This window comes from Centrocercus urophasianus, unplaced genomic scaffold (assembly GCF_019232065.1).
Source record: "Centrocercus urophasianus isolate 14NV4802_14NV808 unplaced genomic scaffold, USGS_Curo_1.0 seq_11, whole genome shotgun sequence".
Taxonomy (NCBI): domain Eukaryota; kingdom Metazoa; phylum Chordata; class Aves; order Galliformes; family Phasianidae; genus Centrocercus; species Centrocercus urophasianus.
In genome coordinates, this window is record NW_024884253.1 from 46424867 (window position 1) to 46440983 (window position 16117).

Here is a 16117-nt window from a genome sequence, read left to right on the forward strand (position 1 = left end):
ACAGTCCCTAAAATTTATTGTTGATAAATTGATAACTTATCCTATGATGTGGAAATGCTAAAATGCATTCAGTTCAGCTTTAGATTTCTGAGTAGATGATTAGAAGCAATAATGAAATAAGGATAAACCACTTTTTTCTTTTTCTTCCTCACTCTCTCTTTTCTTTAACCAGGCCTTTACCTCACTTAAGAAATGGAAAAATCTGCTTCAGACCTGTAGGAAATCCTGTATTTGCCAGAGATTTGTTAACATTTCCAGATAATGTAGAGCATTGTCAAACAGGTGAATGATATTAAAAAAAATTGGTAGTAATATTTTTACTTTTTTAATAAAGTAGAGAAACAACACAAAAGAAAACTCATTCAGTAATCTTCATTAGGACTTGTGATTTGCAAATACCAGTGTACGTTCCTTATGAGGCTTGCAGGTACAAGGAGTGTGACATAACTGTTAAGTACTTGCAGACAGCAGCTGTGGAAAATACCAGCAATGACCAAAATCTAATTCAATACATTATCCAATTCCCCAATACATCCAAACAGAACCTGACCACCATGGTATTATCTTTGTATTAACTACTGCAGAAGTCACCACTTCTGTTAATTTTCTTCTCTCAGAAGTATGTAATGCATGGTTTAAAACAGATTCTGACCAAACTGTATGTGACTATATCTGTCATGCTTAAATATTTACAATAAGAATAATCTTTCAGTTTTTATGTAGATTCCAGTTTAGGGAACTGCATTCCCCTGCTCTTTCTAATAGTGTGGCAATACCTACATTTTCCTAAATTCGTTTGCTTAAATTAATTTAAATTAATTTAAATTAAATTAGATCCTTATATCAAAAGTTAGAATCTATAGTTAGTTCAATAAGTTTTTCATCATACGTATAAACTTCCCAGTGTTAAAATGTTCCTGTCCATTGTTAATAAAAATACGTTATAAAAAATTGGTCCAGTTAATTTTCACAGAATCACAGAATGGCCAGGGTTGGAAGGGACCTCAAGGATCACAAATCTCTAACCCCCTGCCACATGCAGGGTCACTAACCTCCTCATTTAATACTAGACCAGGCTGCCCAGGGCCCCATCCAACCTGGCCTTAATTTTCAGAATGTTAGATACTGCCAGAGACTTTAATTATAAATTCTTTTTTGTATTCCATTTTAGCACATAAGCTGATACTTTTGTGGAGAAATTTAGGAGCACGTAGCTTGACATATCTTAAGCAAGGCTACTTAAAATTTGTATAGAATGATCTTCTGTTACGAGATGATCTTAAGATCAGTTGGATCAATCTGTTAATGTTTTCTTTTTTTCTTTGATTATCCATTGAATACTAAGAAATATATGAAGAATCCAAGAACACCATTCAAAGATGACTCAAAATGCAATTTATATAATTTCCTAAAGCTTGGCATTGTTTTTATATGCATCTTTATCAGTGTAAATATTGGATACTAGAAGAGTACTACAGTGGGAAATAGTTATGCCACAAGGCAATGAAACATACTAAATTTTAATGAATTCTCTACTTAGTACAGAAGGTGGCGTGATTAATATCACCTCAGCATAAAATTGAATTGAAAAATACAAATGCTTTTTCCCTTTCACATATCTGAAAAGTCACAACAGTGATGCCCCAGAGTTAATTTTTCAAAACTTGCTTATTTTGTTGCAGAGAAATTTCAGTTCTATTTTTCTTTAAATTTTCCAGTGTTTGGGATGCTTTTGGGTGACACTATCATCATAGATAACTTGGACGCTGCAAACCATTACAGAAAAGAGGTATGTTTCAGTTATTCTTGATATTTTTTTAAAAAACAAATGTATTACTGGGTCTACATATTAAATATATTGCAACTTGAGTAGTTAATTTTAAAGTAGTTAATTGCAAAGTTTAGTGCTGCATTACTTATAACAGTATGCTTATTGTTCATAAGTGTATTATGTTGTCCAGCAGAGGATAGAATCCTTATTATTGGCACTGACAAAATTACATCCATTAAAGAAATTCCACTATGTGAATGTTGACATGAAGCATGGGAGCATATTATTAGAGGCCAACATCTGTAGTTTTCCTGTTAATATTAAACACAAGTTCTTGAGTACTTTCCTAGTCCCTGTAATAACACAGGAGTCTGAGGCACATCATGAAATTTCACATATGCTACAATGTTTAAGAACTTCATGTGAAACTTATTAGACCTTTTTCTGACCAAATTTACCAAGGTTTCAGCAGACAAATTAAAGACAAGAGTCTCTGAGGAAGTCCTGTACTATGGGCGAAATCAGCTCTTCTGTTCTGTGGTTCCCTTTTTACTGGCTATTGCTTACTAACAACCTTGGGAACAAAGAACGTCTTAAATGTTTCCAGAGAGCATCTCAGAAATGTGGTGATAGTCATAGTAAAAAACAGCTGATTGACTTTATGAGTTTTCATCATGTGTATACATCTCCTTGTTATCAGAAAACACATCTAACACTTTGTAGCTGAGAATACCCTATATGATTCTTTAACTTTTTTTTTTTTTTTTTTTAACTGCAAAGTCAAAGAGGAGAGACAAGGGAGTCAGATGTAGATGCTCAGCAGTGTTAGGGGACTGATCATCTGGGTCTGTCTGGGAAAAAGTTTTAACTACTAAAAGTAAATTTGACAAACTTTGTGGGAAGTTGTATTGAACACATTACAAGAAATAAATCCCTTAGATTTCAGATGCTTTGAATCTTATGCATTACTTGAAAGCAAAAGTCAAGAAACATAATTTCGTAAAATACTACTATTAAAGAAGTAGCAACTTTGTAGTTGAAAGATGCTTAGCTTCACAGCAGCATTTCTGAAAACTTAGTTTTCAATGAAGTTACTAATTTTTAATACCACTTTTTGTACCTATGCAGGTAGTAAAAATTACACATTGCCCTACATTGCTGACTAGGGAAGGAGACAGGATTCGCAGCAATGGAAAATTTGGAGGCCTTCAGAACAAAGCTCCTCCAATGGACAAACTGAGAGGAATGGTATTTGGAGCACCTGTGCCAAAACTTTACTCTGCTTTCACTGGGCAGATAGGTGGGTTAATAAAAGGAAACCTTTAAATTAGCATAAAGTTATTTTAAGAATATGATCTTTAAAATGTCCTCTTTGTTAATTTTCCTTTATATTTCCCGATTTTTTTAAAAAAATAAATAAATAAATCATGATACATTGTCTCACTTTATTAATTTCATTAATGGAAGAGTTGAAGCATTGGTAAACATCCAAACAGCAGGCATGAGGAGCTTGAGGTCAGTGAATTCTAGCATCTTTGAAAGCAGAAGTATCACGCCTTTCTCTTCCAGAAATGCTATACTTTAATTTAAAATTCCTTACTGTGCAAGTAATCTCTATTAGGAGAAATTACTGTTCCTGTCATTCATACACAACATCATCTATATTATTTCCCTAACAAGAATAGGCACTGTATTTCCCAAAGGATCACTTATTATTTATGTTACGTGCTTCTTTTCTGAATAAATGTTACAAATGGGGTTAAAAGACAGTTGCTTTTGACATATAAAAACTGACCTGACTGACTTACAAAACAATGAAAAGACTTATTCACAAATTACAGTTGTTATTTAGTATTTAATTTTCAAAATTAAGGATATGAAGATTTTCTGTAACAAAATGTGCAATATGGTTAAGGTGGATTGGGGGAAAGAGAGAACCCACATGCACCTTCTGGATTTGTCTTATATTTGAGCAAACAACATTGACCATTTCAGTGATACATTAAAAAAAGGAAAAGACCGAAAAGATCTTTCCTAGGCCTTTCAGTAAAAAAAAATAGGATCATAGAATCATAGAATTGCTCAGGTTGGAAAAGACCTTAAGGATCGTTAAGTCCAATCACGACCTAACCATACTACCCTAACAACCCTCTGCTAAATCATGTCCCTGAGCACCACATCCAAATGGTCTTTAGATACATCCAGGGATGGTGACTCAACCACCTCCCAGGGGAGCCTATTCCAGTGCTTAACAACCCTTTCTGTAATGAAGTGTTTTCTGCTGTCCAACCTAAACTTCCTCTAGTGCAACTTGAGGCCATTTCCCCTCATCATGTCACCAGTGAGAAGAGACCAGCGTACTTTGAAACATATTGCATCTAGGAATAGTAAGCATTTGAGGTACAAAATTAAAATATTCTGGATTTAGTACATTTTATATTTCTTTATGAACACATTTTCAGCTGTCAAATTCCATTACCAAGTGTGAATTAAATTTGATTTTTTTGTGTCAGATAATCTAGTATTCAGTTAACCTTTGTTAGTTAAGCAAGCTTCCTCATGCAGTGAAGTAAAACAAATGAGCTTGGCCTAACATGCTTGAACTCTTTTTTTCTTGACGTTTATTCAATGCTTGGACAAAGGAAAATTATTTGCCTCTTTCTTTAACAAAAGTAACATATTTTGTCAGCAGAAGAAACCCTTATTAACTGTACAGCTCTTGCCTCATTTAAATGTCCCCGTAAATGTAACAAAATGAAACTCAGTAAATTTTCTCTTGTTCCACAAGGTGGACTAGAATTCAACGCATTAGCAGAAGCTTCGGCTCTGTGACTCAAAACAAAACAATACTAAAGTACACTCAGTGGCACTGGAGGCAGAGAGTTCGGTGAGGAGCAAGCAAGCAACAGGCTGTGTAAAGAACTGTTTGCCACAAAAATGTTCAGTTTCCTGGTACTTTATTGTGATCTAAATAACTGCTTAAAGAAAAAACAAAAAACAGAATATTGTATACGATTTTTTTCCAGCATTTCTTTACAGTAATATTAACAACAGCTGATCCATTGTGAGTTTGGGTGGGGCTTTAAATAGTGCTTTGTCTTTTTGTGGCTCTTAGGTTTTCCTACAGATCATACACTAAATAACTGTATTTAATGCTTTGTTTTAATATTTTATTCTTCAATTAGATCTTCTACAGCAGTACCGTGCAGCAGTTGTGAAACTTGACGATGTGAATAAAGACCTTGATTTACATTTGAGATCGCTTAACACTCCAGAAATGCTGAAGAAAAAACAAGAGCTTGCCGAACAAGAGAAAAGCCTCATGCTTATAGAACAAAAACTGGGTATGTTACTGTATTAGATTTTGTTAACACCAATTGTTGTGGTAAAGGAGGACAACTGTTAACTACATCCAGATGTGTTCTACATTTGTAAGCTAGTAAGTACAAGCTATGAAAGAAAATTCTTAAAGTTACTTAAGGGCTTAGAGGTATTGAATTTTTATTAAAGGATGTAAAAATTCTGTGTAGTATGATGTGGGTAGTGCCGAGATGAGCACTGCCCTGTGAAATATTCGCGTAATGTGATCAGTCAGTGACTTTTAAACATCAGACCATGATCTCACTGAGATTATGTAACTGTACATCTAACTTGCCCAGTTGTAGAGAACACTGACATTCTTTTTGATATGACTTGGCAAAGAGGCTTTTGCTAAGGAGACGCAACCAAAACACTGTACTTCAAAAAGAAACAACCCTAATTCTGCGCAGATAGTATTTCGTAGTTAGAAATATTTTTTTATGTCATTATCAAATAAACTATGCATCTTCAAAATATACTTCAAAAGTCATCGTGCAATCTGTTGCAACTGTAATTAAAGCAAAATGTGTTGTTTTTTTTTTAATTTGTTCTTACCTGCAATTTCTTAATAGGTATGACTCCCTCAGATAAAGTCTCTGAATTGTTAGTTCAGCCTACAATCCTTGATATGCCTGACACCCCCATCCCTCCCAAAAGAATGCGAAAAGAAAGTGTAAAAAAATTGTATAGGTGAGTATTTCAAATATAGTCACTGTTTTTCCATAGCCTGAGTTCAAAGCAAAAAACGTTTTGGGGAGCTTTTTTTCTTTGCTTGAGAGATTTTTTTTTAAATTAATAGAGTTGGCATGTGTCTGACTTTCAAAGTTTTGGGTTTTTTTTCCTTTAGGACTTCTGCTGTTAGTTTGTTTTAAACGTTTGCTTACTAATTTTAATTGTTTCCCCTTATAAAGTGAATGAGTGGCATTTTTATGCATTCACATATTTTCAGTATTTTCAACTCCTAATGTATAGAAGCATTCAAAATGCCTGTAAATTCTTTTAAGGTTCAGTTACAAATATGGGGCAGATGACTAGAGAGAGTCATTCTTATGTAGCTTTTTCTAGCTAACTGTCCAAAATAAGATGGTGCTATTTAACACAGTTATCTCTATGTATCTCATTCTGCATTGCCTCTGTTATTGATGAACATCTGTATGCAAAAAAAAAAAAAAAAAAAGTGGAATATGTAAGATAATATCCTTAAAATTATGTGGAACTGAATTTTCCATTTTTCTATCTCTTCTTTGCTGAATTTCAGTCATATTTTTCAGATTATTTAAATCTCACTGAGTTGTGTTCTGTTAGTCTCAGCTTTTTTATGTACATTCAGAACTTAAGTTTTTATCTACTTGAATTATCTACTATTTAACCTGTTCTATCAATATTTTCTTCAAAATGTTGAGAATAAGAAGCTTTGCATAAAAATGGGATTTGTAATATTTGTATTAGTTGGTGCTCTGTGTATTTTGTATTCAGTTGTAGCAGAAATGTATATAAAATTGAAGATCTTGGTTTACAAGCTACTGTGCTGTGATGTTTATTTTGTTGTTCTTTTAGCTCAGAAGAATGGGTTTCCTCTGCTGCTAAGAAGCAGCTACAGCAACAGCAACCACTGCAGATACCACCTTCAGAATTTAATGGAACTACACGAAAGAGAAAGGCATAGACTGATGACTCTTGCTGGAAACATCTATATATTGAAAATGTGAATAAATGCAGTTAAAGGAAATATTCATGTTGTATTACCTGTTACTACAAAGATTTTTATACTGATAAAAGATATAAATGTATTTCAGTTAGTAGTAAGAAAAATTTAAGTGTCTAACATTGATAGCCTAATTTTTGTATAGTTAATTTTCATTTCCAAAAGCTTTCAGAGTTCTTATGTTCATGTGTGGAAAAAAAGAAATTTAAGATATATCGTTTTTTATTTATGAAAAAAATTCAAACTTTTCAATAAAATTGCTGCAATACAACACACTGTCAATGTAATTGTAATAACTGAGTCAGCAGACTGAAACTTTTTGTTTCAGGCTGGCTAGGGAAAGAGAACTTTCAGGGCTGCTCTTCTTTGATTGATGGATTGTCAAGGGATTGTAATATCAATTAACAAGAGAGGGTCGGAGACTCAGCGTAGTGAAATCTAACCACAGCCATTTGTAGTTTTCAAGATAGTTAACAGAAAGCCATTATTTAAGGTGATGTCCAAGATGTTGACATAGAAATTTATATCTCCCTCAGAAATTTCTCCTTAATGGAGAAAGAAAGTAATAACTTGTGAGTACAAAAAGCTTAACAGCTTTACTAGGAAGCTGTTCTATGGACAAGGAAAGTTGCTAAGGATTACATTTCATGGATGCAGTTGAGATGTATTATTATCCCAGTGCCAACTTCTTAATGTCTCTATTACAGCAACACTCACAGAACAGCCTTACTGCTAAGCAGGTAAAAATCAGTCCACGACACCAAAAGTGTAACTGGGACATAAGGATTTCAGTAGGAAATGGTGAGATCACAAAGGGAAAAAGAAAAATGATTAGTCTGTGTATGCGTTTTAAGAGTTAGAAATAGAGACTAAAACAGGAGGTAGAATAATTATGAGGAAAGTGTAGATATCTGAACAGAATTTTGTTTTGTAAGGATTTCTCTTGTTTTAAAACTTACATCAGTAGATTCTGTTGGCTTCCTTAAATGCCTAAAGCAAATTAAATTTTTTTGAGGTTTAAAGAATAGTCTTAAAATACTAGAGAAAATATTCCAACAGGTAAATGAGACTACAAAAAAGTGAGAGGGAGAATCAAAGGTAAACTGTAGTCTTCTGAATGCATTGCGAGGATGTTATCAATTTATCCACTAAAAATATATATATATATATATAAGTTTTCTGAAAAGGGTCTTCAAACTTAAAAAAGACATTGTGCCATCCTGCTGTAAGTCTCATACTGCTGATCCCTTTATGACATTTCTAGTTAAACTTCTCCAATTTATGTATACAACACATAGTAGGTTAGGAGAGTGTATGGGAACTGCTGAATCACAGCCTGAACCTCTGATTGACCACCTGAGGCAAGCAATGAGTCAGCCACGGGAGCGTAGGTGAAGGTAATTCATCTGTGCTACCAGAAGGGGTGAAGCTTGGCTCTACTAGATCCCATTTAAGTGCTGACTGCCACTGAGGAAGGATCTCTTCCTGGAGATCACTCTGTGTGGCGAATATTGCAAGCCTACAACGTTGGTAAGCATTTTCCACTTGTCATCTGTCTATTGTGATAGTCTTACTTAGCCTAAAACTCAGTACGCCAATTGATTTTACAGATCTGTAAGCTTATTGAGAGACAGGTTCTACAAACCTCATGTCTTAATGATAATTGAATTATTTAGACATCAAATTGTACTGTTTTCAAGGAAAATATATATATACTTGAATATAGCATGTAACATCAGCAAAGGCACAGTTATTTTCCTGTTTTTCAACTCAAGAGTTGAACCAAGCAGCTGTAATGGAGAGTTTGCTGTCCTGCCACACCATACTCATTAACTACAGCTACTTAGTACTTCTTGTAAATGCTTTTATTTTCTTACTGACATCTACCTCACCTCAGCCTCTGGATGATCTTGAAGTTTATTAGATTAAATGCCTACTCTAACAGAAGTGCTTACTTTTGAAATTTATCTCTGGACTTCAGTGGTCAGAACTACTGTTAAGTGAAGCATCTCCCTCGTGGAAGAAGCAAACAGGAAATTAAGAATGATTTCCAGAGTTGTGCAACAGTCATCAAAGACTTAGGGGAATTTCACCAGTGGAATCTTCAGGAGTTTTCATCAGAATTATTGAAAATTAATCACAGCAGAAGTTCTGCTTTGAATAGCTATTTAGGACCATCCATCTAGTCCTGAAAGAGCCTTCAAGCTCTTAAGGTAAGTGTCAATTTTTTCCTTACTGATTCTTTACTCTAAAACTACAGTATGTATGATTTGTTCTCTGATTTCACCAGGGACTGAGGGAGAGCTGTGCGGGAAACAAGAGGAAGTGGTTCTTGCTGAGGCCTGAGCCAGCTCATGGGAACAAGGAAGTGGTTTCTGATTCACCCCAGAAGCATCCTTGGGTGTGGGGATGGACCTTTTTTATAGGCAGACTCCTCAAGTTTACTTACTTTTTAATTACTTTTTGTCCATGTGATAGCAGAAAAAGAGCATTGTTTTTAGAAGTACATTTTCATCTCTTTTCTTAACCCATAGGACAGGCTTCCTTAATAGAAGCCTTATTATTATAGTACTTATAGTGTATATGATCAGAGCATTTGGTTGAGGTTGTGGTGGTGTCATTTTGTGGACATTTAAGAAAGCGTTGGCAAGGAACTATCATGAAAACACTGTTTGCCTTCATGCATCAAAGTTTCTCCCAAATAATTCTGCTTCCTGTCACAGTTTCGTCTGGGACAGAATGGTTTTCTTCAATACAGTGGTACAATGCTATGTTTTGATTCTAGGAGAAAAACAATGTTGAAAAAGTACCGATGTTTATTTATAGTTGCTGCTAAGCAGTGTTGTACAGAGCCAAGGCCTTTGGCAGTGAAGGGCCTGAGGAGTTAGGAGGGAACAGAATTAGGACAACTGACTTAAACGGGCCAAAGGGATATTCCATACCATGTGACGTCGAGCAGAAGCTATGAAGGGTGTGGGAGTTAGTCTTTCTTCTGCTGCTCAGGGGCTAGCTGGGCACTGGGGATCATAGGAATTGCTCAGGTTGGAAAAGACCTTAAAGATCATCAAGTGCAACTGCAGCGTAATCAAACTGCCCTAACTCTAACAGCCCTCTGCTAAATCATGTCCTTGAGCACCACATCTAAACGGTTTTTAAACATATTCAGGGATGGTGACTCACCCACCTCCCTGGGAACCTATTCCAGTGCTTAACAACCCTTTCTGTAAGGTTTTCCCTGATGGTGAGCCCATCATGAGCCCATCCCATCATGGGATGGTGACCAACTGCTTGTGCATCAATTATTATATGCATATATATAATATTTGTCATAATTATTACCCTTTTATCTGTCCCTAAATAGTTTTATCTCAACCCACAAATTCTACTGTGTTGGTCTTTTTTTTTTTTTTTTTCCCCTGATTCTCTTCCCCATCCCAGTGGAAAGTGGAGAGAGTGAATAAACAACTGTGTGGTGCTCAGGCCAGGCACCTGCAGGGTTAAACCACAGCAGGTTTTTTTTCAATATTTAGGAAGAAAAGGCTAGGCAAGATTTCATGTCATTAGCACTGCAAGTATAATTGCTTTCACCGAGTCAACCAGCACTGAACAGATCTGCAGTTGATCCCTTCACCTGCTTGGACGCAGTCCAATATAGAAGCCCAAATTAGTTCTAGTATTTTCCTTTTTAAAACTCTGTTTGCTTATCTAGGAATCACAAACACATTACTGATGGGAACAGTAGTGATATCTTTCAGCATGAGGTAAGCATTAGCCTCCTTTTCTGCCTGTTCCTGCAGTGGGTGTATCCTGTGATTTTGACATTCCTGTCACACCAGATCATCTCCCCAGGCTGCAGCAAACAGCGATCATTTCTGTTTCATAAGAGGTATATACATGTGTATGTGCATTCGAATAGGTATGTTTATGTGCATGTGTATTTATAGTTTTATATATATATATATATATATAGTTATATATATGTTACTTAGTTACGTATTTCTGTGAACAGGCTCTTCCACACCCACTGCTGTTACAAAAATGCACAGAATTGCAATGGAGCTGCACTAGATGTGCTTGAACTGCACAGCCACTCTATTCTCTTCATGTAGTATGTCTTCTCTACTGTGAAATAGTTCAAGGGACAGCAGGCTCCATTTGAGTAAACAAAACTGATGTATAAGTGTGTGCACATACACTAGTTAAAAACAATTTTATTTTAAGCTAGCCTATACATAAAACCAGGGCAAGTGTTCAGATGTTACCGGCAAGCCTTTGGTTTGCAAATATATCAATTCCATAATTTTTACTGGATGTGTGGGTTCCCACAGTTCTCACCAGTTTTTATAGGACTGAATTTATGAGAGCTCTAAGGAAATCCCACTCACTGGTGTTTTGGACTGAGTTGGAAAAGACCCACAAAGATCATGCAGTCTAACCTCTGGCTCCACACAGACCACCCAAAATCCAACCCCTATGGCTGATAGCGCAGTCCAAACGCTCCTTGAACTCCAGCACTCGGGGCTGTGCCCGCAGCCCTGTGGTGCAGCACCTGTCCCCAGCCCCAGCTGCCCTCCCCTCACACAGCTCCATACCGTTTCCTCGGGCCCTGTTGCTGTCACACAGAGCAGAGCTCAGCGCTGCTCCTCCGCTCCCTGAGGAGCTGCAGCCGCTATCAGGCCTCCCCTCAGCTCCTCTGCTCTATGCTGAGTACAGCCAGGGACCTCAGCTGCTCCTCATCCTTTGTGCCCTCTGAACCATTCTCCATCTTTGCGGCTCTCCTTTGGACACTCTTAACAGTTTTATCTTTATACACAAGAAAAGATTTTGTAAGGGTTTTTGTTTTTGTTTTTTTCCATTCTTACATCCAATATTGTAATCTAATCTGTTTGCCTGAACTATGTCATGTTAACTTTTTAGCAAAGGAATGCTATGTTCTTGTAGCTTGATGGAGATTTAGCAGGCTCTACTTTCCACTATCCACTCCTTTATCCATCACTCTATAACTCAGTCAAACCAACTAAAATACATTGTGCAGGAAATACACAAATTGTCACACTATTACAGGAAAATGACTATTTATCCCCCACCCAGTTTACTTAAATGTTTGGAAGAATGGGGAACCAATTCTCATTCAGCATTTTTTACTTGCGTTTTTTACTCATTCACTATTTTTTAACTTGCTATGTTTAAAAATTGCTGAATAAAAGGGTTATTAAATTAAAAGCTGCTGATAGTTTAATGAAAATGATCCCCAAAGCTGTTAACCTTAGCTTTCTCTAGTAATCAGCTGAAAGGAGGCTGGTGAAAACAGGTATTTCCTCTTACGTATATATCTTGCTTGTATTGTTTTCTTATGATTGGATTCAAAATATGTTAAAGAAATGAAACAGCAATATCATAAAATCAGTATGTAATTAAAGGCACATAATAGGCAAGGTGGACTGGTACGTTTCTACTCTGCCTTACTTAAAAGAACCTGTCTTCTTAACTCAGGATCTCTTAGCACATTGTGTGTGGTACAGTAGCCACTGAATTTAGCAACTGCTCTCTTGGAAGACACAGATTGTAGGTTCAGCTCTGCTCAGGATGGAAAAGCTGGTTATGCAAGAGAAAAGTTCATGACAGCTTGAGGAATGCAGTGAAAAGAATTCTTCGGAAACAATGGAAGAAGCTATTCTACAAGTTGCTCAAGAGCTGCTTTTCTTTAACAGAGTCCTGGGGCGATTCTAGTGCAGAGAGTGTCCTGTGAAAAGTGAGAAGGGATGGTTAGAAGTCCTTGTAATGTTGGGGACTTTTGGCCAGAGCAATCAAAAGAGCAGTCAAGAGAGTTGTAGCAGTACATAACAGTTTGTTCAGTGAGGGAAACCAAAGTACAGCTGCTGAAATGGAAGCATGCTCAAGACTGTACACATGCAAGAAGCCTCACATAGTGAAATGACCCTGCTTCTGTGGCAAATGGTAGTTTTGACAGATAAACCAACTACAGAAAGCTGTCTTTAGCACAGCTTTCTTAGCTTTGGTCATCCACTGTCCACCCCTGAACTAACCTGAAGGTGTGCAGCAAGGCTGGTTGAGTCCAGCTGCTATAAGACTGTGGTAAAAATGGGAATGGGATAAATCCCGTGTTGCTGTTGCAGTGTGATATTATGCAGACATGTGGAAGCTTGCAAGTAATCATTTCTTTTATTGGCATTTTAATCACCATTTTGAGTTTGTAATTACATTCTGAGTGGAGAGCCTCCAGACGCCAAAGGCAGTTTATTGTCATGCAAAACTTGGAAGAAAAAAGGCTCTCTGAAAGTGGGTGGTCAGAACAAAACTTTGACTTATTCCGTTGGACTCTGGAGGAGTATTTTGTCTCCCTGCAGAACTAAGCCAGTCTAGGAATCTGCACCGGAGCATCTGCATCGAACCTGTATAAGCTGTGACCATTTTTGTTCTCCTACTCTGCAAATGCTTTGAGGCAATGGGAGTGTGCTGGAAGAGGGGTGCATACTTGTCCAACACAAAACAAAGCCGAAAGAATGCTTGCTTTTCCCACTTAAATATGACCTGTGTGTTTGGGCATAAACTTGTGATGCTGTCAGAGCCTCTTCTAACAAACTCTGTGTCCCACATGTCCCCAGGTATAACCAAGAGCTCTCAGGGAACTCTGAATGAGAGCACGTGTACCGGGGATAGGGGAAGCTGTGTGAGGAATGGTGATGGCTTAAGGAATCAGCTATTTTTGACTTGGAAATTTGATTCTGAAATTTCACATCTGCAATTTGACATTTGTAATTTGACATTTGTAGGCCTCTGTTGCTGGATGCTTCCAAAATCTAAACAGCCTGGGGCTACAGGTTTGGCTCACCATGGAGGCTACTGACAGGTGACTTCAAGTATGCTCCAGAGGCTCACTTCTGTGGTAGGAATTTCTTAGAATTAGATGATGAAAACACAGAGAAGACAAGCAGATAAGCAAAGACTCCTGGAGACAATAAAATCCCTGATAAGTATGCAAGAAATAATGTGGAAACTGAATGAGAGATGGACACGTCTATTAATACTACACAGAATTACTGTGGTGAGACTCCTAACAGCTTAATTCTGTTTCCATGTTTACAGACAGGCTCAGACTCAGGATTCCAGTGATTATACATTTCAAAAAAAATCCACTCTATACAGTAGATTTTCTAATAAATCATTCATGCTAAATGCCATATGCCTTATGGACAACTTTTCCTCCCATTTGTGGTCATACTTGTGGTCATCCTTGGGTCTCCAAATGATCACAGGGACAGAATCAATTTTAAATAAGGTTTGCTGATGCAAGCAGCCATTTTTTAAAAGAGAAAGAAAACACTCTTTTTAAAATTTCGTATTCTACTTTTTACTTTTCGCTCTGTGTGTGTGTGACTCTCAGATCCAGAGCCTCAGTTATTCAACAATTCTCATATTCTGTGAATCACGGCGTGGGAATGCGTGTTGTAGGCCACACAAGTATGAGTCATTTCTATATTTATATTTCAGAAATATAAGTACTAAATTCTAGAAAATGTTAAGTGGGCTTGGAAAAAGAGAACCTTGTATACATACATATATACACATATACATATATATATATACATGTCATACAAATGTGGTGTACGTATGATGTATTTCATGTACTTTACATTAAAAAATGTCAGGTATTCTGGAGAAGAGTTGCTTTTTAGATACTGACACACTGATTCCTAAATCCAGAGATATACTTTAAAATTTCTTTTTTCTGAAGTAGCTCTGTGTGCTCTTCTCTTTGAATGGCAATGCTTGTGATATGATGTAAAGAAGGACTGGAAACGTTACTTTAGCAAAATGTGTTGAAGTGCAAACAGCGAGTGAACTTTTGAACTCTTTTTGCATTCTCAGAGGATCTGGAGGGGTCTCTGCCAGGTTCAGAGAAAGAGCAGAACATGGATACTTTTGTTAGAATGCTGGCAATTGGAATTATCTGGAATCAGCATGATTTACTCAGATTTGTTTGTATTCCAGCTTTTGCACTAGGGACACAACTAAGGAAATTCAAAGCTCATTTGTGCCTCATGATGCAAAACCAAATGATCTTTTCTTTCACCATTTTTTTTCCTTTTTCATTTTCAGATCTCAGTAGCAAGATCACACTTTCAAGCAGTCTGTCCGATTTTTTTCATGTTTTAGACCGTCTTGCCATAAGAAAACTAGCATAGCCATAAAACAAAGGATATTTATGACTTTTTTTTTAGAGCCCAGCTTATAATTTCAAATTGGATTTCTCATGAATAAGTGTTACTCAGTTTCTCTTCAGGAAGTTTCCTTTATAGGAGTGAGTAACAATCAAATCCCATGTCAAATGCATGATAACATTATCGAAACACAGGAATTTGGGATCAAAGAGTGTGCTGGTTAGCTCTGTTGCCAAGACTGTTCCAGATCCTTATAAAGACGTGCTGACACATCGACGCAGTGTGTGAAGGAGCTATGTAGAACATTTTCCACAGTGCTACTTGAAATGTAAGCCATTCCTTTGTTGGAATCTCTCTCCTGCATCTGCAGAGATTGCATACAAAAAAAGTAGTAATGAAAAAAATACACCATCTTCCTGGGGGGTAAGAACTGGAAAGAAATCTCTGCTCTTTTTTCTGGGTTGGCAAAGCAGAAAGTTCAGTGCTCTGCATTAAAACGATCTTTTGAGAAACATTTACAATACACTTAAAACTTTGGAAATCACAAGTTTATTAATTGTCACTTCATTATGCTGTCCTCAGCCTTCAGAATGTTCCAAAACATTTCAAAATCAGAGCTCTCACTTTTAAGTCTACTCAGTTTTTGGAGCCTACTTGCTGCATCTTATGTGCACACTGTGCTGATGGTGCATCTCTCTTCCCTCCTTTACACAGTGCTCCAGATTCCTGGAAGAGAAGAAAAACTTGTGAGAACATTCCTGAGTTTTAGGCAATGCCCATTACTGGTCTTGGAATACTTTGACATAGCAACAGAGACAGAGAGAGAGGGAGAGAGATTCAGCAGTATTCAAGCCTAGTTAACATTCACTTAAGTTAAAAAGAAACAATACCATCTTAGAATCCATAACATCTAGAATTTTTATTTGCATAATTGCCTCTGTTGGCAGACCTTGTAAAAAAAAAAAAAGAGCTTTTGTAATTCTTGCTGTTTCTCTGTATATGTGTTTATTTATTAAAAACTGAGAAAGAGCTTTGTGAATGGTAAATGTAAATTGTTCATTAAAAGGTAATAGGAAAGCCAGAGTCTTTAGGATGAAA

General features: G+C 36.6%; 1 protein-coding gene across 2 annotated transcripts in view; it reads left to right on the forward strand.

Moving 5' to 3' along the window:
- The window catches only part of SMCHD1 (structural maintenance of chromosomes flexible hinge domain containing 1), a 77765-nt gene extending 70658 nt beyond the window's left edge, over positions 1-7107 (forward strand). The window contains exons 43-48 of one of the 2 annotated variants that reach the window (XM_042837032.1): positions 173-282; positions 1719-1789; positions 2900-3071; positions 4957-5115; positions 5704-5821; positions 6689-7107. In XM_042837032.1, coding sequence (XP_042692966.1) covers positions 173-282; positions 1719-1789; positions 2900-3071; positions 4957-5115; positions 5704-5821; positions 6689-6797 — 739 coding nt within the window. In that variant the 3' untranslated portion in view covers positions 6798-7107. Of the gene's footprint in view, positions 1-172; positions 283-1718; positions 1790-2899; positions 3072-4956; positions 5116-5703; positions 5822-6688 lie in introns of those variants that run through there. The other variant, XM_042837041.1, reaches the window with a different exon arrangement.
- The last annotated feature ends 9010 nt before the right edge of the window (positions 7108-16117 follow it).